Genomic DNA, 25,851 nt, shown 5'->3' on the forward strand with positions numbered 1-25,851 from the left:
TTAAATGTGTTTCATAGTTCATAAAGGAACTTTGTGAGAGATGATCTGAAAATCATTGCATTTTATAAAGAGAGTGCTCTTTGTGAGATTTGGCTTAGACTAATCCATTCATAATTTTAATAAAGGGTTAATTAGTGGTGTAAAGAGCAGCTCTCCATAATTTCTTTCTTTCTTTCATGTTGTTCTTATTATTATTATCATTAGGCTAGTATTATTATTAATCCAGGTGATTCAAATTATTCAGGTCAGCCAGCCACACTTTCGAACTCAGTTTCAGACCGGGCAAGCAAACCAAGTGTGAAAGCACCCTTAATGGCGTCCTGGATCATGATTGTTCAGAGCATTTTGTAAACGAGGCACAGTGTCATGTAGAGTTCACAAAGAAACATTTGTTGAAAGGTGGAGTGGTACGAGATCTGACTGCAGCTGCCTCACAAACCGTAGATAATGGATTTCTTTATGCTTTGTCTTAAGGAATGTTTTTTATCATGTCAAAAAACTCACACATGCAATAGCGAGGGTGTTGATACTATTTCCTATGTAATTATGATAGCCAATCATAACAGTGGCCGATTACTGACAAGCCTTTTAAGGGATTGCATCTTATTATCTTGAATTTTCTATTGAGCAATGCCGAGTTCACTCTGCACGATTTTCAAAGTCGTCGGATCACTGTTGTTTTCACACTGCACGACTATCTGGGGTAGCATTGCTGCTGTGTTCACATTATACGATGGATCGGCAAAAGGTTACACACTGCATAACTTTGCAGTATAGGAAGAATCACTGACAACTCTGTCTGGTTCACAAACTATGTTTCATTTAACTCCTGTCTGAACTTCCAGCTGCCCTGTTTCTTGCTCTCTCATTGGCTGGAGGTCATCACTGGTGTATTTTTCAGTCAGAACTCTTCACACAGATTTTGAATCACTGACAGGTCCAAATATTTAGTGTGGCGAATATCTCACGGGGGTCAGCGATTTTCTCAGATTATGTCTTTAATAATTCAGACTGCATGATTGTTACTCACATGAACAAGCAGCGATTTGCCTCAGATTTCTAGCATTTGGCAGTTCTGTTATATATTTATCTGCTTAACCCCAAGATGTTGACTTTGTTTTATCCAAAGCGACTTACATTGAATTCAGACTAACAATTTTCTCCTAACATGTGTTCCCTGGGATTCGAACCCCCAACCTTGCGCTTGCTAACACAATGCTCTACCACTTGAACTACAGGAACACATAGTGACAAATGGTCATAGTGGGTTTATATAACAAAGATTAACAGTATTTTTATTTTTTAAGTATTTATAGATTTTTCTCTATTGTTGATCTTAACTTTACAAAAAGGTTTTCCCCTCGTTCATATCCTTGAAGGGTTAGTTCACCGAAAAATGGAAAATGGAAAAACGGAACACAGTTTAAGATATTTTAGATTTAGTCAGAGAGCTTTCTGTCCCTCCATTGAAAACGTATGTACGGTATACTATCCATGTCCGGAAAGGTAATAAAAAACATCAAAGTAGTCCATGTGACATCAGAGGGTCAGTTAGAATTTGTTGAAGCATCGAAAATACATTTTGGTCCAAAAATAACGAAAACTACGACTTTATTCAGCATTGTTTGCAGTTTAGTGTTATCCGGTTCGCAAACGAATCACTCGATGTAACCGGATCTTCTTGAACCAAATCACCAAATCAAACTGAATCATTTGAAATGGTTTGAGTAATTTGTTTACTCAAACAGAACACTGACTGAACTGCTGTGAAGAGAGAACTGAAGATGAACGCTGAGCCGAGCCAGATAACGAACGAAAGATTGACTGATTCAATCAATATTGCTGGAAAGGATATTGAAAAGGAATAGTTGTAATTGTTGTAGGTTGCACAGGATATGGAGGATACCACCAGGGTCTTCCAAAAGGGAAAGAGTCAAACATCTGTTGCATGTCTGGGTTCAGCAGGCATTGTTGGTGCCATTGTTGGGCGTGTCAAAGGGCAGGAAAAAGTGACCTCCCGGTCACCATACATCAAAGGGAATGCATTTAAGAGTCCTGCGGAAGACATGAATATCGGTTAGTGTAAACACAGTACAACTAGACATACTATGAATGACAGTCCTGTCAAATGCACTTCTTTTATCATCTTTAGTCAACAGCTTCCTGTGAATGATGCATGGACATCCACTGAACCATCAGTATTTCCAATGTGAAGGAGCATTGAGTGTACATTAGAAGCACACGCTGACATGATCCATCAACTAAAAGCGGAAAACTAGTCAAGCTTAGGGTCCTTTCAGCTTTTGAGTGAATGCAAAAAAAAAAATAGGGGACATGCATAGAACTTCAGCATCATCTGCTCTGACCCAATATAACTTCCACCTTGTTATATGATGAGAAAGATGATAAATAATTTTCTTCAAATAAATTAATGCAAGGGATCACATGGTTGAAGCAGTACTCTGCAATTATCACCTTTATCATCATTAACCTGTTGTTTGACATGACAGCCCCGGGATGGGGGACAAGAGACATCCCAGTGTACTTGCTTCAAAACCACAGCTGGCTGGCTTCTCAGACAAAGGCACTGATGACTCCTTTCATGATGGTCGATTTCTACATGTGGGCGGGAACGGGAATTAAATGCTGAAGATCAACAGTTCCAGTCAACAGGATTCTTAATGCATTTAGCTTAACTACATTTCCTCTTTTTTCAAACAAACAGATTTATGAATAGCTCGGCACAACTCGTACTGGGGCAGAGTCTAGACAGGGCTTTATGCTGTGTAGACCCAATGGTTCATAAAGTGATAGCGGGTCCGCAAAATAATTTGCTATAGCGTAGCCTGCCGTATTTTCCACACTGTAAAGTCACTTTATAATTTTTTTTTTAAATCACGATCAGGGCAGCTGTTGGCAAAATGGTTGGCCTAAACAGAATTGTATTGTTGTGCCCCCTCTGTCAAAAATCTGGCAAAAATAAATTAAGCCGTTTTACTATTATAAAACCATGCTTAATTTCTGTAAGGGTTGTGATGTCCACATGTTTTAGTTGAACAAATTATAGGCGCTGTAGCATATAATTTTCTTAAAAAGGTGACCAAAAATTAAAGATTAAGTGGACATTTGAATTAACCTAATGTTTTGTCAATATTTGATCATCTGTAAGTGTAACAGCAGCATCAGGCCTTTGGCACTCGTTATGCATTTGTAATAACATGTAATGTACATAAATTGTTTATTTTGTATTGCATAATGCATTTTAACAGTCCTAGTCAATGAGACCATATAATTATTAATATATATATATATATATATATATACATTCATGTTTACATTTTTATGTAAATGTTTGTTCATTTTAATAGAACTCTTTTTCTTTCTTTTTTTCTGAGCAACTGGGTTGGCAGGTAGTGACAAAGTATCAAGTTATTCCAAGTGCACATCAATCAAAAGGCCTGCTCAATTTAAACGGATTTAAATATGACTTATGCTTATTTCATGAAGTGCACATTTCATGGTCTGCGCTTGATCGTAGTCAGGTAGTGTTCTTATTGGATTTTACTAAATTGAAATTTATCGGAACTGTATGAACTAGAGTAACTTCTCACCTTAATGTTGTTCTAAAGGCTTAGCCTATTACTTTTTCAAAACGCACAAAAATGTCCTGCTCGCACTTGCCAATTTCATGGCAGAGAATGGTGACTATATTTTTTCTGTCGTAAAATAATCCTATGAATCTCGTGGCATATATTCCCGTCATTCTGAAGGTATACTGTGGGTTTGGTGAAAAACAACCGGAAATGGCAAGTTATTATAGGCTATTTTATGAAAATCTTGCATTGCAGCCCTGTGTGCGAGTCAAGCGGCAACCTTCTGGTCTCTTTCGTGAAGCCCACACGGCATGGCCGTATATCATTCCCCCACTTTTCTAACAGTCTCTGGAGTTAAGGAAGCCAGGGGCTCAATCACAGACACTTGAGTCTGTTGTATTGCAGTGCCAAGATGCTGAGTGGAGTTAAGACTTAAGTCATTATCTAAAGCCCAGCTATAGACTTTGTTAGTTGGGGAGGAGGGTGATACAACATTTTCACATGTTGAGTAAGAGTAATCCACCTGATCCTTCATTTTGGGTCCAGGAGGGTGCTGAAGGGGTGAAAAAGGTACTAACACCAAGCAAGTGGGCATGATGGAGGGCCTTGTAAGTGTTGTGATGGAGGCTCATGGGTGAAGGGGGGTGAAGGTTAAACTCAATAAGTGAAAGAAAGCACTTGTGTTCTTGCCATTCCACACCACTAGTCCACGGAGGAGAGGCGTGATGGTCAGAACTGCTGCTGTAACTGCCCCCCCCCCCCCCCCCCGAAAATATATATTCCAGAATTTTCAAGGGCCCTCTCTTCCTTTGGGGCCCTGGTAATCAGTACTGTTTTTACCCCCAGTCCCACCCCCTGCTCCCAAGCAAGGGTTAGAGTCCGTTTTAAATCCACCCACTGTAGCTGGGTCACATTGCCACCACTGGAGACCACACATGGGCCTAGTATGCCTGGATCTATGACATCACACAGGTCATGCGCTGTTAGTAGTCCAAAAAAACTTCCAAACCATTTTGGCTTTTTGTCATCTATAATGGAAGTGAAGAACATTTTAGTTAGTTGTTTTCTCTCTACTAATATAGTATAAATGTTGTCTACAAGTAAAAAATGCCAATTTTCTTGATTACCTTTTTTTGAATAATCTATGGCTCTATTTGTTGTCTGTGAAACAGATGGAGTTGTGGATGATGACCACACAGGTATATCAGATGTAATCTCTTCACGTCTCTTCTTACCTGAAATTAATAAAAACAAGCCATGAATTCATGCTCTGTTTTTCTGACATTGCAGTGGTTATTCAAAAAACATCACCACTGTTTAACAGAATAAACCTCTTAGATAAATACTTACTAGTCTGTAATGGAGGAGTGGCTGCAGGCGGATGGTTGGTGCCATAACGTTCCTCTCCCACTGTGAGATCAAGGAACCCTTGGATGGAGCCGGACTGTGTTACAAGGGTGCCATTGTTTCCCAACATTTCAGGCTTTGTGGTTGGATTTATATTCTGTGTGGATGCAACGTACTCTATATATTGAGAAGCCTCCATGTCTTTGTTGTTCACCTCTTTGTCTATATTAAATGTCACTAAATACATATTGACTATAGACTTTCCTGTACTGTTTGTCTCTATAGTTGGTTTGATAGTTGTCAACAAAGGTTGGTCTTTGTTCAATCTCTCATTGTTATTTATGTGGGTGTGGATGTGTGTAGTCAATTGAACAGCCATTGTGAAAGTAGTTTGATCAGAGTTATGATTAGATAAATTTATATCTTGATCATCTTCATTAATATGCTGGGTTAGTTTAAGTGGAGTTGGAGGGCCAGTGTGAGGGCCTAAATCTTGCATGTCAAAATCTTGATTCTCTGATCTGTCTGGAATTAACATGTCCATCTCCATAAGACCAGTAGAGGGCAGCATAACCTCAAGGCTCTGCTGGCTCTGCTGACCCCTCATTTGTGACTACAAAGATTTTGTTAGATTTTAAACAGAAACCCAAATACTCCACAGTCAACCCTTTGAACACTTACCTGAAGTTCCTAGGGTCAGCCGTTAAATATCACAGTTCCTTAGAGTATTTCTCAAATATAAATAATTTTTGGACAACTGCTTGTGCTGTTGTCATTAATTACTGTCTTCTGAAAACTGTATTTTTGTGCTGATGCTTAGATTGCAGCCCACCTGACGTTTAACTGTAATCTTTCTGCCATCTGGTTGATGTCGTGCTGGACTTGCATCCCTGAGCAGAGTTTTGATCCACAATCCAAAAAAAAAAAGTTAACAATCCCCAGGAGCTTTGAAACGTTAATGTAAAATTTAATGTCAAGTCAGAGTCACAAAATTTGTAGTCTTCAGCAAATATATACTTTACTCTTTCAGTTTTGTGCAACTGTTCCTTTCTACTATCACAGATGTGTAAAGGTAATCTCTTCACTATAAATTATTTCACTAAGACCATTAGTTCTGTGAACACATCTGTTCCACACACTGAAAGATAATTGAACAAGAAAAATCCAATCACACAGCAGATGTAATGTGAGAAATGTATTTTCCGATTCAGTACAGTAATTCTGTCTTTTTCAAAACCATGTTGGAATAATATCTACTGCTTGCGTGATTCTTGATACAAACATGCCTTGTGGGGCTTAACATAGGTAGTTACTCAGCAGTGGCAATTTGATGGATTTAAACAGATCTTATTTAAATGTATGTCATATGCTCCCACACACAAAAACCCAACCAGAGACATTAGGTTTAACCTTTCAGACATTTAAAAAAATAAATAAAAAAATGTAACAAATAAATGATAATAATTGTTACTATATTTTAAAGTAAAAATTGTTAAGTACAAAACATGTCATGAACAGTATTTGACTTAATATTGCATTGAAAAATATATACTGAAAAAAAAATATTCTGGTTGTATTATTGTTTTATATGTCTCCAAAGAGGTTCTGTGCAAATATGTTTTACTTTAACATTAAATCGTAATTTAAAATGTTTATTACTTGGATTGTGTTATTAGTAGCTTAATGTGCTGCTATTTGCGTTAATGAGATATTTATAACATATTTAGATTTTCTGATATTTACAAATGTGATTTGCCGACATAATTTGACTCCTATTTTGCTAATTATTAAACGGCTTGTGAAGACCTATATGTTTATCCAAATTATGGAACAGGGTCATTCTTGGGGTAAGAGAAAGACCGTGGGAATTAACTCTTTCTGAACTCATAACAGTCATATGATTAAGCGATATACAGCATATCTCACCCGGTCCACCTTAAGAGCTCAGTCAGGCAGGCTTTTGCAGGGCGATCAGGGGGAGGCCCTCACAGACACATGCTTAGCGCTTTAAGGCGGACTGGAGCGAATAAAGCTCCGCTTAAAGGCACAAGCACGCCGAATTGACATACAGAATGACTTTATCTCGCGCTGTTACGCACATAACGATACGAAACGTAATTAAAATACATAAAATACGTTCGAAAGGATTCTGCTGTAATTATTTTCTATAGCCTATATTTCTTTAGTAACATACTTTAATTAAAAATAAATTATTTTACATTGAAATCAAAAGCAGTTGTTTCACAAAGAGTATGGAAAATAAATACATGGGCAAGTCGCATCTAATTGACCTCTTTTTAAAGTAGCCTACCCAACAGTCTTTTACAATGAGCTTCAACATATTAATGTATAAGTTTAGCAGCAGTAAAAAAGGTACAGCGTAGCAGGTATGTTCTTTCTGTTCCTGTGAAACCGTTTAATGTAAAATGACATAGCCTACATAAGGAGTGCGCGTACCCGTGCAGTGTTGCCATATCCGCTAATTATAAGCGGACTTAAAAAAAAATGATTAGACATATGTAGCTTTTTGTATTTTTGGACGTATTCCAAATAACATATAACTTTTGAGCCTGTTGGCATTTTGTCCCTAAAGGGTGATAAAGTGACCAACCACTGAGTGAATTTATGAAATATCACCAACTCAATAATAATAAATGGTCAGCAATTTGATGATCTAAAGATAACCATAAATAAAGACTGAAACCTAACAATATAATAGTTTAGTTTAGAATTCTTAAGGATATTCTTATATTAATAATGCCAGTAACTCTAGCACTCTCTTTCCTAATTCTATTTTATTTGTTTGTTTTCTTTTTTATTTATATCTAAAAATAAATAAATAAAAAAGCAACACCTGACCCTCTAACACTTGCAACATCTATTCTATTTCTATTTAAACTCCTTTTTTTTTTCTTATTATTATAAAAAAATACCCTCTAACATTAGCATTCTCTATTCTTTTTCTATTCTTTTGACTGGTTTTATTATTTTTCTTTTTTTAAAAAGACCCTCTAACACTAGCATTCTCTATTCTTTTTCTATTCCTTTGACTTGTTGTCTTTTTATTTATTAAATAAAAACCTCTCTTTATACTGTGTTAGACTTAAAGAGACTTGTCACAGCTATTACATAGGCTGTTTGTTGATTTTGATTGCTTCTGTTGTCTGCATTTGTAAGTCGCTTTGGATAAAAGCATCTGCTAAATGACTAAATGTGAAATACAATGTAAATGTAATGTCTGTGTTATACATTTTTGAATTATATATTGTATTTTCAATTTGTCCATTTATTCATGGTTTATTATAATGTGATTTATAAACTATTTTTGTTGTTCTTTAGTAAGTCGCTTTGGATAAAAGCATCTGCTAAATGACTAAATGTCAAATATAATGTAAATGTAATGTCTGTGTTATAAATTTTTTAATTATATATTGTATTTTCATTTTTTATCCATTTATTAATGGTTTATTATAATTTAATTTTATACGATATTTTCGTTGTTCTTCAGTTTGAATTAAATTGTTCTTTTTGTTTTCTTTTTACCCTTGTGTCACTGATTAATTGATTTATCAATTTCTCAGTTTATTATTGGCCAGCATATATGGGTCCCCTATCAATACACCTTGTGTATTTCTCTCATTAACACTACAAACCTGGATTTTAATAATGCATTTTTTATATTTTATATAGCATAGTCTGGCAACCCTGTGCTCCACGTCCAAGGCATTGTGACTGTGCTTGCTGTAGCGGTGGAGCCGGAAGGGGGAGCTTCATGCTACAGGACAGCCCGGGGTCTAGCGCTGTCACACCAGGCCTACTTCCGTCAGCTCTATCGCAAACACTATTGTTCAAAAACAACATTTTCAGCCATCCGAGCCGTCCAAGCAGCGCGTTTTTGTATTTTTCAATACGGTAGGACATGTTTGTAACCGGCCTTGGCGGGGTTTAACCCGTTTTATTTATATGTGTAGCAGAATAAGCACACGGCACGACATAAATCGTATGACTAAAATAATGACAAATGTATTTGAGTGCAAAATAACGAGTTGTAGCAATGTAAACGGACTTTACATGTGCACAGCCAGCTTTAGTTCAGCTTTACTGGGTTTTAGTTTTTTGAACGGCGTGTTTTGGCGGAAATTGCTTTGGGTTTTATTTAAGGTAGCATGGGACGATTAGCACGCGAGCTCACGTTAGCTACACAGCTGCGCGCGCGTTGCCACATTTAATGCGGGAATAATGACTAATATCTCATAGCGGCGTGTCATACATTAATTTAGTGTCGTAATGCAGGTCCTTGCACCTTTTTATGGGGAATATGAAGGTTCATATTACAAAGGTTAGCGAGTTAGCATTGATGCTAGCATGTTTTCGAGGCAAAAGCATTGAGTGGTCCAGTGTGTGATTGACCATATGCAGAGCTGGCTTACAGTCACATACAATTATAATTATTGCTTATGTGTATTAATTAAAAATGACCTATTTCATCATTCAGAATGAGGTTGGCTTTGTAATTTGAGAGCAACCTCAAATCAACTCATTTATTTTGCTCGAGGGGTCCAAAGTCCAGCAAGAGCAGAGGCTGTTTCTGTCTGAATGCTTTAAACGCAGAGCTCTTCATCATTACCAAATCATACGAAACACCTTAAACCCCCGGCTTATACAATTTAATCTAAACTGCAAAAGGATACATGCAGATTTGATATGTTTGTTGTTGAATGGGATGCTGCATTGTGCAGAGAGTGAATGCTTCATATGCCAATGTAAACATAGCAGTGATGAAAAATATCTTATTACTGTTTTTCAGGCTCACTATCCTCATGTGCCTTTAAGCTTTTGGTTCTGTTCATCTATATGGTTGATTCTATGCTAATAATTCATATAAACATAAATTACCTGTCATTAATAGAATAATAATGCCATATTTGTTTCACAGACTGTAATTACATGTTTACACATGTATTAACTGTTATGTAAAAAAAAGCAAGCTTACATATACACGTACATAATTAAAAAAATGTAATCTACAAAAAAATTATACTTCTTGTTATATTACCTTGACATTACCTCAAATCTGGTTAATGCTGTTGCTTGTGTTTTACTGAGTGAAATCAAATTTGACATCTGTTTATCTTCTGACCGTCATAATCAGTCTTTCTCTATATATTCTCATTTTTTAAATAAAATTTTGATTGGTGTTGTGTTCATGCCATTTGTGTTCCAGGCTCTTGTGCAGGGTGGATTGACCTGTCATGAATGAGCCCATTGAAGGCGGTGCGATCTCGTTCGACGAGTATGTGCGGCAAAAGGCACGCACTATACCTCAGCATCGCATGAAAGAGTTTCTGGAGTCGCTGGCCTCCAAAGGCCCGGAGGTTCTGCAGGAGTTCAGTCAGCAGACCAGCGGCACCACCACCACTATGGTGTACCAGCAGGGGGCCAACTGCATCTACACGGACAGCACAGAGGTGGCGGGATCTTTGTTGGAGCTGGCATGTCCGGTACGAAAATAGTCCCTTTTTAGTTGTCATTTTAGTTGTGATTTAAAAAGCAAAAAATTGTAGTCAGTTTCTGCTTCACCTCTGAACAGGTCCAGGTGACATCTACACAGATCTCCCCCCAGCTAGCTGCAGCTGTGCATCAAGCTTCTGAGCAGCAGATCCAAGTACAGGTTTGAATCTGTATTTTTTTTGTTTCTGTTTTTGTGTGTCTTACCTGCAGGCCAGTTATACAACATTTACCGTGGTTGTTGGGTTAAAAGGATAGTTTGGCCAAAAATGAAAATTGTCATTCTTGTCATTATTCACCCTCATGTAATTACAAAGCTGTATGATTAACTTTCTTCTAAAGAACACACACACACACACACACACACACAAGCTATTTTTAAGAATTTTGGTAGCCAGGCAGTTTTAGTGACTATTGATGTCCAGTATGTGAAAAAAAACTCTTTCAGAATATCTTCTATTGTGTTTAACAGTAAGGTTTAGAATGATATGACACTTTAGACATTCAAGATTTGGGTTAAAGAATTGGGTTTTCTAGGTCCTTAACGAGAATAATGAAAAGCTTCAAACTACCAGGGGGATTTTTTTCCGCTGAAGGGAGTGTAAATGTCATCTTTGATATTTTGTTAAAGCGTAGATCATGAGTTTCAGGTATGATGGCTGGTGCAACCAGTTGTTTATTATACAGCCTGTAGATAGAATGTCTGTTCACCACAGAAAAATCAGTAACTCTGGAAATATTTCAAAATCAATTTGTAGTGAAGCTAGTTGCCCTCATGATTGCTTTGGAGCTGCTTACATTATAAGCATCATAGTAGAATTTGTAGGCATCTCAAATGCAGTGTGAATGTAGTTTGAACTCACTGGCAGCATCTTGCCAAGTCTTTTTTTTTTTTTTATAGGAAACAAATAACATTTAAAGTATTTGTATAACTTTAAGGAACAAATTTAAGTCAGATATTTTGTTGCTGAAGAAATAAATACTAAGTAGTTCAGAATTAATATTTTTAAAGAAATGTTAGGGAAAAAAACAAACAAACATTGATGTGTTAGATTTAGCCTCGGACGCCAGATCAGCAAATTGTCTACCCAAAATCCGTGAACAGCCTTGTCTGGCACCCAAAACTGTTTTAGCAGCCTTCTATCAACTAAGAAGAATAATAGAATAATATAGAATAAATAATAGACTGATCAGTGAATAAATTAATGAAATTAGTTTATACCGTAAACAGTTAAAATAATTAGTATAATTGATTATATGATTAAATGGAATAATACAATGATTAAACGATTATAAATGAATTGATGAATGAATGAAGAATAGGTAAATATAAAAGTAAAACAAAACGCAAATCTATGATTGTTTTCTTGAAGCGATACACACCGTTTCCGTTTGAGGATCCTTTCAGATTTTAAGAAATGTTAATTGAACACTAAATCAGCCCCAAAGTTTTCCATATATACCAACCTTTGAATTTTACGTATACATAAACACACTTTTCCAGGAGACTGAAAACATGCATGGCAAAACAAGATTGAGGCCTTATTCCAGATTAGCAGGATGTGCTTTTTATTGAGCGCTGATCTAAATAGCTCTCCTTCTCTTCATTGGCAGGTGCAGATCCAGGGGGAGCAGGGTCAGACAGTTGGTCAGGTACTTCAGGTGGCCTCTCCCACCCAACAGCAGCTACAAGGAGTTACCACTACACAGCTGGTTCAACAGGGAGAACTCACCGAGGAACAACAACAACAGGTAATGCAAACCAATACATGATCGGCTTCTATATTTATGCATTTTAGATTCTAATCATAATGTGTATTTGATTCACAGCTCCAAGCCCAACTGGTGGCAGCGGTTGCTGGAGGTCAGCAGATTCAGATCCAGACTGTGGAGGCTCTGTCCCCTCCTCAGCAGCAAGGCTCCCCCAGGGAGGCAGAGCGGCGACCTGGAGGCTCACCTGCTGTACTACAGCCTGCAAAGAAACGCAAGGTGGATGTCCCAACAGTTGTGTCCTACTCGCTTCCTCAAGGGCAGCAGCTGGCTACTGTATTGGCCATTCCACAGGGCCAACAGCAAGGCTACTTGTCACTTCGACCAGACCTGCTGACCGTTGATAGCACCCATCTCTACAGCGCCACTGGTACCATCACAGGCCCAGCCGGTGAGACCTGGACCATACCTGTGTACTCTACCCCACAGCAGCAAGGTGTGGCCCACATCGCCATCCCTCAGGAGGCCTACAGCACCGTACAGGTACAGGCCTCACCTACTGATAAAGACAAGGACAAGATGGTAATCGGTGGATCTCAGGCTGCCGGTGCGGTGGCTGTGCCAGTGTCTGGCTCAGGAGTGACCACTCAGGAAGAGGTTGTACATTCACTGTTCCCAGCGCAGTTTATGAATGGAAACATTCACATCCCTGTAGCAGTGCAGACTGTAGGGGGTGCTTACTCTGGGACGACGCAGGCTTTGCACATATGGGATCCGCAGCAACAGCAGCAACACATACAGGATGGAGAGCTCCACCTGCAGGTGAACACATTCTATGAGGAATACGGCATGCTTAAGGATTCATAACCCCCAGCCTGTCTCAAGTCATTTAGCAATGATGGTTTTTTGTGTTTTCAGGCGCAGACAGAGGCAGAACCACAGGTGGAACCTCCTCCAGAGCTGATCCTCCCCAACACACTGAAGCCTGAGGAAGGGCTGGAAGTGTGGAGGCTGTGGGTTCAGCGCAAAAATGCTGAGCTTGACAAGAATGAACAAAATAAGCTGGCACCTATAGGACGTGAGTTAATGTTTTCATCGCTACCTCTGTCTTTATACCACTGCTGAATTTAGAATTGTTACTAGATTTGAATTTTAGTAGGCAATAGCAATATGAGTGTCATTTTATGATTCTTGATTCCATATTTGATACCACAGCTTTGGAACACACGCAGTGATTTAATGCAATATTTGAAAGGGACCTATTATGATGCCCCTTTCACAAGATGTCCAATGTGTCTTTGAAGTTTTAGCTCAAAATAGCCCACAGATCATTTATCATTCCATGCTGAGAAAGACCATTTTTAACAGGAAGAAAAAAAATTCTCTTTTTGTGTATGTATCTTTAAATGCAAATTAGCTGCTGCTCCCCGCCCACTTTTCCAGAACACGGCTGTGCCTTTACAGCTACTGCCTTCATAATCTGCCAATACAAATCAACTGTTTGGTCATGATTATCATATCTTATCATGTTCACGCTCTGACATAATTTAAATGTATTATTTGCACACGTTTTAAAACCATATAAGTTTAAACTTGTGATATAGAGTTTTCTGAGCACAGTGTCAGATGGCACGTCACGGGAGTCCCCTTTCACATCTTATGGTGTATAGACTCTAAAATCTGCAAAAACACACAAACATCACATTAGGGGTGGTTGTGTACACACATTGCTGACACACATTTATGTTCAAAAACAATACAAAAGTAAATTTTCTATAATAGATCCACTTTAACATGTCACTAATGAAGCAATAACTGTAATGCATTTGTAATCGTGTGCACACATGCAAGCATTAAAGCAGCTACCATTCAGCACTTGGATACAGAATTGGGTCAGTAGTTGGTACTATTGTTATCAGTAGTTCAGTCACACAGTTCTTTCTTTAAATATCTTGAATAGTATAGAAATAGAAGACTTGTGTTGTTTGCCACATGTAAAAAAAAAAATGCAGTTCATGTATTTATTCAGCTAAAACTGTAGTAGAAAACATGCTTTCAAAAGGTTTTTTTATTTATTTTTGTTTTATTTTTTATTTTTTTTGTGATCCGTTTTTTAAAGAAAGTTTAAGAAATGAATAATCAGGAAGAATAAATTACAATAAAACTAATTATTTTTAGTTGTAATATTTCAAAATTTTGCTGTTTTAATACATTTTTTATCAAATAAATGCAACCTTTAGGGAGAAAAGGAGACTTATTTAAAAAAACACAACTTTCTAACAGTAGTGTATATGGTTTATTTATTTTGCAAAATTGCTTACATGTTTAATTTTATGTAGGTCTTAAAAGATCTCTTTACCAAATATAATGCATGGTCAAAACGGTTTCTGTTAAGCATCTAGTGGTGTTTATTTGCAGCAAGATGAATGTCTGTGTCTGCAGGTCGACAGCCGCTGCGCTTCCAGGATGATCTTGTGTCCAGTTCAGTGGGCGAGCTGAATTTGGCTCTGTCTTTGATGACCCAAGAGGCTCGTGGGCTGGAGGGGGAGCCATTTGAACCTGATTCACTATACTATGTATTTTTATGCATACAGAAAGTATGTCTGTTGTCTTCATATTTTTTATTTCTGATGATTATGTTGTATCATTAGTTTGCATAAGCTGATTTCCTTCTCTTTTTTTTGTTTTGTACAGTACATGTTTGAGAACGGCAGAGTAGACGATATCTTTTCTGATCAGTACTACAGCCGGTTTTGTCAGTGTTTACACACAATTCTTGAAGAGTGGAGGCCCAGCATTCACCCTCTTGGTAAGATGTTTGTGTGTGTTTTTAAGTGACGTCCTTTGTGTTTTGGAAAATTCATGTTAATTGCCTTTGTATTTGCCAGGCTACATTATCCCAAGTCACGTGACAGAGGAGATGCTGTGGGAGTGTAAGCAGCTGGGAGCTCATTCTCCATCCACTCTCCTCACTACACTGATGTACTTCAACACCAAGTCAGTCTCCTTCTCTTCAGAAATGATGGCAATGAGTGCTCAGGGGTTATAATATTGTTGCTCTGCACAGGTACTTCCACTTGACCACAGTGGAGCAGCATATGAAAGTGGCCTTCTCCAAAGTGCTCAGACACACCAAAAAGAATCCCACCAACCCTAAAGACAAGAGCACCAGCATCCGCTACCTGAAAGGAGTCGGGCCACACCATGTTGGACAGAAAGGTTAGGAGGCAGCCACAAAATAAGATGTTTTCAAATGTTACAAGATAAATATAAATTTTACCCTTGTGTACTATGCTCTCCAGGGCCGCATTTATGTATAGAAATATGATCTTTCAATAATCAGTAACAAGTATTATCAGTGTTAAAAAATGTTGAGCTGCTTGATGTTGAAACATTTCCGAAGTTATACAGTTATCAGTGATCAACCAATATGGGATTTCAGCCAATGCAATAGCTATGTATAGAGGAAGAATCAGGGTATCTTCCGTCCATTCCAAATCCGTTTTAAATTAAAAAACAGAAAACGAAAGACTCAAGAGGATTCAAGTGAGAGAACATTAATTCAATAACGAGAAATGGAAAAATGGCTTGTTTATTTGTTATTCCATCTAGGTAAACAAACGGAAAATGAGTTTTTGATTTGATTTCTCATTTTGTCGTTTGGGGTTTAAAAAACGGCTTATGGCTTCAATATTTCATTCGCACTTGTGGGCGGAGCTGAAACGCTCCTTTCATCTGATTGGTCGAATCGCTCCGCCTTCAACTCGATCTTACATTCTTTCAGAATAAGAGTCTTAAAAGAGTAGTGTCTGAAACCACCGCTCACTGTTAATTAACATAATATTTGAGTCAGATGTTGCTGCGCACATAATTCGTGCTGCTGTGGCTTGCAAGTCACCCCTTTAAATTATTTCTAGGTTATAGTATTGTATGAATATTGTCCCACTGTAAATACAGTGCAAATAGTTCTGTCTCCTTGGTTTAAAAGTGAAGAGGAAATAAAAATCAATAATAGACTGAACATTTCCATGATAATATGTCTGTAACATTTACCACTCTCATCTTTTAAGTCAAAAGGCACTAGGTAGGTGTGTGCGACATTAATAATTAATTGGGAAAATTAATATAGTTAAATTTATTAAATAAATTAGAATTTTTAATTTTATTACAAACTAAATTGAACGATGTTTCTCTTTTAGTCTTCTTTGTTGGCCTTGAGAAAGCCAACATATATTTGAACATAATTATTATTATCTATTATGAGAGTAATTGAAATCAACTAAAATTTTAATGTTTCACCAAATTCAGCTCAGATCTTCAGACTCACCTGACTAGTTGCTGTAACTGGTCAGACTTTTTCCTTCTAAAAAAATCCAAGTGACCTTCATTATCTGAGCAATGAAGGTCTTACACTTAATGTCCACTAGAGGGGGAGACAGGAATTCTATTTAAGTAAGTTTAAATGACAAATAAAAACATTACCATGAATATGCCATATCTGTGTAACACAGGTTCTTCAATGATAGATGGTGTGGTAGGGGGGTATACCTTAGCCAAATGATAACTGTATAATAGAAAACAACATTAACTACTGCAGCTGGTGCCAAATAAAAATGATTATGTTTTGGAAAACTGCAAGTCAAATGTACTTGCACAAATGACTTGCTGTTATATAATACCCCATATGCGTTGTTGGGGACGTTTTCGTCCACTAGAAGTTGAGCCTTATTTTGGCCACAACTTTCTCTGTGTTTCAGCTAATGGAATGATTTTTGGTGACAAATCTTATTTTGACATATATTTTGGGAAAATGCTTGAAAAGTTTCAAAAATCAACAGTACACTGTGGGCAAATTCACTACCCTTTTGTTATTTTCGGGATGAGGCTTCATATACAAGTCAGAAACTAAGCTTTTTTTTTGCACAGGCCTATCTAAAGGGTTGATGGTCCCACCTAGTGATCAACTGTAAAAATAACAAATTTTACCTCTTCCCAAAAGGGAAAACCACAAACAATCAAGAATGCATGATTATGTGTCTCGGCTTTGCAGTCAAAAGTGTCATTATAATGGAAGTCAATGGAGCAAAAAACAGCCACCAACAATAAATTAGGGAAAAAAATAAATAAATCTAATGCTGCACAAAAACTAAAAATGCATCAAAGCCAATCTTGTTACTAATCTTTGACATGCCCAAGACTGTGATAAAAAGAAAATCCAGCCACAATTACTTTTATATTGAAAATAAGTCATTTTGTTAGTATTTTCCCCCTAAATCAGTGACATCATTTATGAACTTGGCAATTAAAGAGTTAAAATATTGGATTTTTAAAAAAAACATTTGGTAGTTTTGATCAGGACTGAGGTTGATTAATAGATTTATGCAAAAAAAGAAAATATTGAAAAAAAATATATTTATCTGATAAGCAGTTTAATTGAGTGGATGTTTTCATCCCGAACATAACGAAAGGGTAGTGAATTTGAACAATGCACAAGGAATACATAATAATTTTTATTTGGCACCAGCGGCAGTTAATGTTGACAGCTAGCAGGAGTGTGGTGGGGTGCGAGGTCTGTTTTGACCAATGGATGGAGACCTCAAGGCAGTGGCCTAAATGCTGATCTGAAGATTTTGTCTTTATAGATTACAGTTTACATTGTACTTACTGAAGTACACCTCTGCATGCAGACACCCAACTGTACAAATGCATTTATAGATTTAAAACTCAGTCCTGAACCGGGAGAACCATGTTGTGCAGAGTACAGTTCCAACACACTTGCTTGGACATTGCTACTGATCCTGAAGACCTTGCTTAGCTTAGGTGTGTTTATTTGGGGTAGCTAAACTTTGCAGGACACTGGCCATCTAGGATGAGGACTGAGAGTCCTGACATTAGCTCTTTACATTCACTGCATGTGATTTATCAACACCGAGTACATCTAAAAGTTCCAGATGGACAAACGTTAAATGCATAAACCAGTGTGAATAAAAAATAAATCTTAAAATAAATTTGGAGGTATGGTTGAAAAAGCCAGAATGGGAAGTTTTAAAGTACAGCTTGAAGTGTGAAGTTTATTCTTGTACACAGATATGGCATATTCATGGTAGTACACATGAAATTAATGTATTTATTTGTCATTTAAACTTACGTAAATGTAATCTAGTGGACATTAAGTGTTAGACCTTCATTGCTCAGATAATGAAATTCACTAGGATTTTTTGAGAAGGAAAAAGTCTGACCTGAATTTGAAGATCTGAGCTGAAGATCTGAGCTGAATTTGGTGAAACATTAAAATTTTAGTCGTTGTCAATTACTCTCATAATAAATGATAATCATGTTCAAATATATGTCGACTTTCTCAAGGCCAACAAAGAAGACTAAAATAGAAACATCATTAAATTTAGAATGTAATAAAACTAATATTACTAATTTATTTAATAAATTTAACTATATTAATTTTCCCAATTAATTATTAATGTCGCACACACCTACCTAGTGCCTTTTGACTTAAAAGATGAGAGTGGTAAATGTTACAGACATATTATCATGGAAATGTTCAGTCTATTATTGATTTTTATTTCCTCTTCACTTTTATCCAAGGAGACAAAACTATTTGCACTGTATTTACAGTGGGACAATATTCATACAATACTATAACCTAGAAATAATTTAAAGGGGTGACTTGCAAGCCACAGCAGCACGAATTATGTGCGCAGCAACATCTGACTCAAATATTATGTTAATTAACAGTGAGCGGTGGTTTCAGACACTACTCTTATAAGACTCTTATTCTGAAAGAATGTAAGATCGAGTTGAAGGCGGAGCGATCCGACCAATCAGATGAAAGGAGCGTTTCAGCTCCGCCCACAAGTGCGAATGAAATATTGAAGCCATAAGCCCTTTTTTAAACCCAAAACGACAAAATGAGAAATCAAGTCAAAAACTCATTTTCCGTTTGTTAACCTAGATGGAATAACGAATAAACGAGCCATTTTTCGATTTCTCGTTATTTAATTCATGTTCTCTCACTTGAATCCTCTTGAGTTTTTCGTTTTCTGTTTTTTAATTTGAAACGGATTTGGAATGGACGGAAGATACCCTGATTAGGAAGCTATATATAGAGTAACCGCATGTAATACTGGAAACTTGATAATATATCTTGAAAATTAGACACTACATTGTATATTCAATTAAATCACAAAATATTATTGCAACAGAAAAATAAAAATCTAGTCCTTTGTGTGTGAGAGAGAGATTTATAATTTCCTTGAACAAATGAATGGAAGAGTTATAGAAAGTCAAAAACTGTGGGAAGTCATAAATCACATCTGTTATTGTTCTAGTGACAGATGACATGTACGCAGAGCAGGCGGAGGACCCAGAGAACCCGTTGCGTTGTCCTATCAAGCTCTATGACTTTTATCTCTTCAAATGGTGAGCCACTGATTTTATCATATGCTAATGCAATAGCTGGTGCAATTGTTTATCATTATAAATAAAACGTACCTTTTCTGTATCTCTCAAATTTTTTTTGTCTGTCCACAGCCCTCAGACTGCTAAGGGTCGTAATGATACCTATTACCTGACACCAGAGCCTGTTGTGGCACCCAACAGCCCTATTTGGTACTCCACTCAGCCAATCACGAGCGAGCAGCTGGAGCACATGCTGACACGCATCATGATGGTGCGGGAAATCCAGGAGATAATCTCCATTGCGCAGGCCAACGTACAATGAGAAAATAAGAGGGCAAGCAAAAGCAAGCAAGATGGAATAAGAGAGAGGCTTTCTCCAGCGCTCCATCATGCCACCACCCTCTCCTTTTTCAAGAGACTGAATCAAATAGCCTCTGCAGCGTCTCCTTGTATTTCACCCATGATTAAAAGGAGAGCGAAGAGGTTCAAGAGGGGTTTTCAATGAACTGGACATGCATACAAGCCTTTTTTTTGTTTTAGATACAGGAACTATTTCTGTTTGTTCCTCTGATGACCATTGAAACGCATTTGCCCAGATCCCTTGATGTGTGCATTTTCTCTTTCTGCCATGTATGTTACTCTCCATCTTTCTTCCCACTGTCCTCTCAGTTTATTTTCTTTAAGTGCAGAACTGTAAGGATCTGGTGGTTTTTAAGACCGCAATCTAAACGTTTGTGATTATTGGCAGTGGACTGGAACACCATGTGATGGTCAGGTGTAAACACATTTAAAAACATGGCTTCATCCATCCATAACACTTAACACAACCCCGCTCACCCCCAGGAGCTTGCAGTAGCAGAGTTCACATACCTGAGGAGTGTATTATATATATGAAGACTTTTTGGTTCTGTTTTTATTATTTTATATATATATACACACACACATACATGCATCTATGGTAACCTGATATGTATTGTTATGATAGTGGTGCTGGAGAACTGAAGCCTGTGTTTTCAAACATGCCTTTTTGTACAGTGAATTACCTGTATGTGTCGTCTTTGACCCTTTCTGCAGTCACTGGTCAGTTCTGTCAGACAAGCACAAGCGGGCCTCATGACAGAAACGGAATACATTTCTGCACAAGGAGTTCACAAAACTATTATTAGATGCATTAGTGAATGCAACAATTATTTAGTAAAGAATTTCCATAAGAGATATGCTGGTGTTAAAATGTTCATGTTATTAAAATGCTATACTAATTTTGCCCCCTAAATAAGAAAAAATAAAATAAAGTTCCTCAACCAGCAAACCTTCAAGTCATTAATTTAAAAAGGCAAAACCATTCATTAAACCACTGAAGTATATTAGAAGAAGCTGAATTCTGACTATCCAAAACCTTGAAGCCAGATTTTAGATTTTTTTAAAAGTAATATTTCTAGACCTGTTTTTATCGGTTAGAAATTAAAGAATTATTTCAAATTCTTATCCTAAATCTTTTGGAAAAGGCCACTGGGCCTTCTATTGTTGGAAACAAAAAGTTTGAGATTACCACGGCTTTAGATGCTACATGTGAATTTAGGTATCACAACATTATAATAAAAAGTCTGAAATCAGGACATTCAAATTTTGTCTTAGAAGATAGTGATATAAATTTAATAATAGGGCAAATGTGTATTCACAATTAAATAAACAACATCAACCAATAATGATTATTTAAAATTCTAATGTTGGCTGATAAATTACATGATACATGTATAACATGTATATTGTGGAACCCTAATATGGACATTCATCATGTAATTCACAGGTGAAGCAGAGATATAATTTTTCTTCATAAAACACTTTCAATGTTCTTTTATTACAAAGTCTGGACAAAAAAACAACAACATTTCGAATAAACAACAATGTAAAGTCCGCTTTGTACATGACCTTTTCTACAGTCATAATCAAACCCACCCCACTTTCTTCTCTAAATACAAATGTAATACGTTTTCAAATAAGGTTGCTAGCTGTGATCCATCTCATTCTTTTCCTGGTAGTGGGATCTGTAGTCTCTTTAACGTGTTGGTGAAGTACTTAGGAAGGGGACAGGACACTGTGATGTCACTGTGACCTTTGACTCCTGGCAGGACGATCCTTCGGGAGTGCAGGTGTAGAGGGAGGTATCGTGTTTTACTCTGCACCAGGCCCAGCCGGCGCAGTACGCCCTCTGGCAGCTTCTGTAATCGAAATGTGAGACCCTCGTGTGGTCAGTCTTCAAACGTGACAATGAGTCATGTCTCAAAACACTACACCACCTCTTGATTATTCATTAACACAACACTAACTGTGATAATAGACTGAATACTGTAGTAAAACTGGACTTAGACTTGAATGGGTTGTGTATCTAAATCTTGGGTTAAGCAAGTGCTCATTAAAAACACCTCTAATCATCAAATACAATACTGTATAAAAGTTTGGGATCCGCAAGTATTTTTTTTCTTTGGAAGAGATACAGTAAAGACCAAAAGTTTGGACACACCTTCTCATTCAAAGAGTTTTCTTTATTTTCATGACTATGAAAATTGTAGAGTCACACTGAAGGCCTGAAGACCTGACCTCCACAGTCTCCGGACCTGAACCCAATCGAGATGGTTTAGGGGTGAGCTGGACCGCAGACAGAAGGCAAAAGGGCCAACAAGTGCTAAGCATCTCTCAGGGAACTCCTTCAAGACTGTTGGAAGACCATTTCAGGTGACTAGCTCTTGAAGCTCATCAAGAGCGTGCAAAGCAGTAATCAAAGCAAAAGGTGGCTACTTTGAAGAACCTAGAATATGACATAATTTCAGTTGTTTCACACATTTTGTTATGTATATAATTCCATATATAATTCCACATGTGTTAATTCATAGTTTTGATGCCTTCAGTGTGAATCTAAAATTTTCATAGTCATGAAAATAAAGAAAACTCTTTGAATGAGAAGGTGTCCAAACTTTTGGTCTGTACTGTATATTAAATTGATCAAAAGTAACATTAAAAACATTTTCTTATTCATCTTAATTAATTTAATTAATTTCAAATTAATTATGTTCTTCTGAAAATTCTATTCATTTAAGCATCATGAAAAATGGATTCAGCAGCACAACTGTTTTCAACATTGATAATAATAAGAAATGTTTCCTGAACAGCAAATCAGCATATCAGAATGATTTCTGAAGGATCATGTGACACTGAAGACTTTAGTAATGATGCTTAAAAATTCTTCTTTGCCAGTACATAAAATAAATTACACTTTAAAATATATTCAAATAGAAAACCTCAGTCTTAAATTCCAATGATGTTTCACAATTATAATATATATATATATATATATATATATATATATATATATATATATATATATATATATATATATTTTTTTTTTTTTTAATCAAATAATGCAGCCTTGGTGAGAATAAGAGATTTCTTTGTTTTTCGAAAACATAAAAAAAAAAATCTTTTGAATAGTAGCATAGGTTCATATAAGAAACCAATGCTACAACACTAGTATTTATTATACCTGTGGTGCTAGTTTGTCCCAGTGAGCATATTTGTGGTCTCCAAGAATGGGGCAGGTCAAAGCAAGAGCCATGTGCACACGAAGTTGGTTTTTCACACCTAAAAAACACATTGGTTCTGGTCATCATATGCTTAAATGTCTTCTTTTTTACATAAATCAAAACACAATGTTACATTATATATGGGTAAGCCTAGCAACATTTAAGATAATTAGTGTATACAGGGCACAGTTAGGAGTCAGGTATGGGTTTAACATGTCATGGTCAGTCATTACCTGTGACAGGCTGCAGTTCCACCAAGCTGCAGCCACCGTAGCTGTCCAGAACCCGATACTGTGTGACTGCGCTGTGTGCCTGTCGATGAGCTCTTACCCTGGTCACCCCATCTCCCTCCTCACTCACTTTGAACAACGGGCTCAGACCCATCTGAGCAGAATACACATAAATACTTCAATTCTAGTAAAGTAAGAAAACTGGAGGAGATCCTATTCTTAAAAATCTGTTTTTTAAATACATTATACTTCAAGTTCATGCTCACCAATGGTCCTTTGCAGTGAACGGGCACCGTCAGAATGAGAGTCCAAACGGCTGATAAAAACATCACAATAATCCATATCACTCCCTTCCCAACCTTATGTGATGTGAAATGCTGCGTTGTTTGAATGTAAAACTGACACCTCTGGTCAAAAGTCTATGATCCATAATAACGGTTCCCCGGGAAAATAGTATTTGATCTGTCGATATTTCACTCCTGAGTCAGAGAAGACAAGTTTTTCAATGGATAAAATACGGTGATGCACTTGTTTGAAGTTAAAAGCATCACAATGATGGATTTCTTTCTTACAAACATGCAGCTTTTCCCTTTACAAGATGTTAAGTGATGGATGGGAGTCTTGTGGAAAATTGTGATTTTTTAAATCAGCTGTCTGGACTCGCATTCTGATGGCACCCATTCACTGAAGAGGACCTACTGGTGAGCAAGTAATGCAATGCATACATTTCTCCAAATCAGAAACAAAACTCATCCTGGATGGCCTGAGGGTGAGCATCTTAATTAAAATCTCCTCATCATATGGTTTTTAAGAACAGGTTAAAATAAGAATTTTTTTTTATGAAAACAATACTATGTTACCTTAAAATGTGGCTGAGGCCCCATGACCTCCTTTTCTATAATGGGAATGTCAATCACTCCCTCGGATGGAACGGGCACACCTACAGTGACTGCCCTGAACAAAATAAGTGGGATTATGTTTAAGTTAAATTGCATCCAACTGAAGACAGGCAACAAATAATGGTTTTAAAGTTAATCTTACAAGTATTTCCTTTCCACTTTGTGTGATCTGATGAGTGTTTGGACATGTTCAGCAGCTTCTTCTGTTTTAGCCAGGATCAGAACTCCAGTATTTTCTTTTTCCAGGCTATGACAAAGGTGCAGCTGTGCTCCTGCCTGCATGCCATCAGTTAACTTTGCTAGCAAAGGCAGACATTCTACTATGCTGTTTCTGATGCCATCTACATCTATGAGAATTGAACAAGGAAAATTGATAAGTACATTAGTATATCCAAAGACCTTTATTGTGAGATCATGTAAGACTCGTATTATCAGGTATGTACTTAAATGGACTTAAGCCAATTTGGTGGTCTTTTGATTATATATATATATATATATATATATATATATATATATATATATATATATATATATTTTTTTTTTTTTTTTTTTTTTACTTTATCAGAATGATATGCAACTTATAATTATTTGTTGTATTTACTATATAAACCTAAATGATCAAAAAATAAATAAATATGAGAGGATTAAAGAGAAGTCAAATACTTACTATAGAGAGGCACGCCATATGGTTTATTTATTGCTATTATGTTTTGGTCTTGATAAAGCATGCCCCTGTAAAGAGCTTTTACGAGCACACTTGGATGAACAGATTGTAGTTGCTGAGAGAACTGTTTGAGTTCGTTTACTCTGTTTTGAAGAGGTGACACCGGAACCTTTGGAGAGGAACGAAAAAACACGGAACCCAAATGGTTGCACATAAAGTCACTTTAGTCAAAACGCAATTTACACACATAAACAAACGTAGCTAACCTCCTTTTTGTCATTTGTTTGTTTTTCGTGTTCACCCCGGAGTCTTTTCGCGATATCTGCTGCTTTAAGTCCTGCTTTCCCGTTAGAGGCGACGGTCTCCGTCTTTGAAGCGGTGGAACACGCTCTGACGAGCATGGTGAATGTCACCCCACGTGCATGTCGCATTTTCACAGATGAATAGTTCAAAGTCAGCTCTCTTTTTACTCAAATACGAGCCTGTGATCTTACATTACTCACTGTCCGATTGAAAAGCTAGTATCACGGGATAAGCCGAGTAAACAAGAAGACATTAAACACACAAGTAAAATGAACAGCTGAGCAATACTTAATAGTGAAAATAAACATCAGTTCAAAATAAAAGTCATTGGTCAGCGTGTTCACACTGTTCATGCTGTACGTTTTTGATTTATTAATCGATTCATTTTCAATTCATGAATCATCCCTCATATCATTTTTTTTTATAAAAAAAAAACGTATTATACCAAATTCTAAAATATTATTCAGAATATGAGAGTTTGGTCAGAAATAGGCTATGAGCTACTTTAAGACGTATCTTTGAGCGAAAATGTATGAATGTCACCGAGATAAAATAAATAAATTAAACAATTTTAAATTTAGCTTTTGAGCTATTTCTTTTCACCAA

The 25,851-nt window shown here is 36.8% G+C and overlaps 2 protein-coding genes across 2 annotated transcripts; one reads left to right on the forward strand and one right to left on the reverse strand.

Annotated features, from left to right (window-relative positions):
* Positions 1–8,659: 8,659 nt before the first annotated feature.
* On the forward strand, positions 8,660–20,610 carry LOC127968138 (transcriptional regulator QRICH1). The gene is made up of 12 exons (XM_052569054.1): positions 8,660–8,852; positions 10,165–10,441; positions 10,531–10,611; positions 12,063–12,200; positions 12,279–12,980; positions 13,077–13,236; positions 14,601–14,755; positions 14,853–14,967; positions 15,047–15,155; positions 15,226–15,377; positions 19,502–19,592; positions 19,704–20,610. The coding sequence occupies exons 2-12, from the start codon at positions 10,193–10,195 to the stop codon at positions 19,891–19,893; spliced, it is 2,142 nt and encodes a 713-aa protein (XP_052425014.1). The 5' UTR covers positions 8,660–8,852; positions 10,165–10,192; the 3' UTR covers positions 19,894–20,610.
* Positions 20,611–21,410: 800 nt separating this feature from the next.
* rpusd4 (RNA pseudouridine synthase D4) lies at positions 21,411–25,565 on the reverse strand. Its single transcript, XM_052569055.1, has 7 exons — positions 25,209–25,565; positions 24,946–25,111; positions 24,421–24,625; positions 24,240–24,333; positions 23,383–23,533; positions 23,110–23,207; positions 21,411–21,790 (listed from the first exon to the last, which is right to left on the reverse strand). Exons 1-7 carry the CDS (start codon positions 25,371–25,373, stop codon positions 21,593–21,595), a joined length of 1,077 nt encoding a protein of 358 aa, XP_052425015.1. The 5' UTR covers positions 25,374–25,565; the 3' UTR covers positions 21,411–21,592.
* Positions 25,566–25,851: the final 286 nt, after the last annotated feature.

The sequence above is a fragment of the Carassius gibelio genome, chromosome B11, assembly GCF_023724105.1.
Source record: "Carassius gibelio isolate Cgi1373 ecotype wild population from Czech Republic chromosome B11, carGib1.2-hapl.c, whole genome shotgun sequence".
Lineage (NCBI taxonomy): Eukaryota > Metazoa > Chordata > Actinopteri > Cypriniformes > Cyprinidae > Carassius > Carassius gibelio.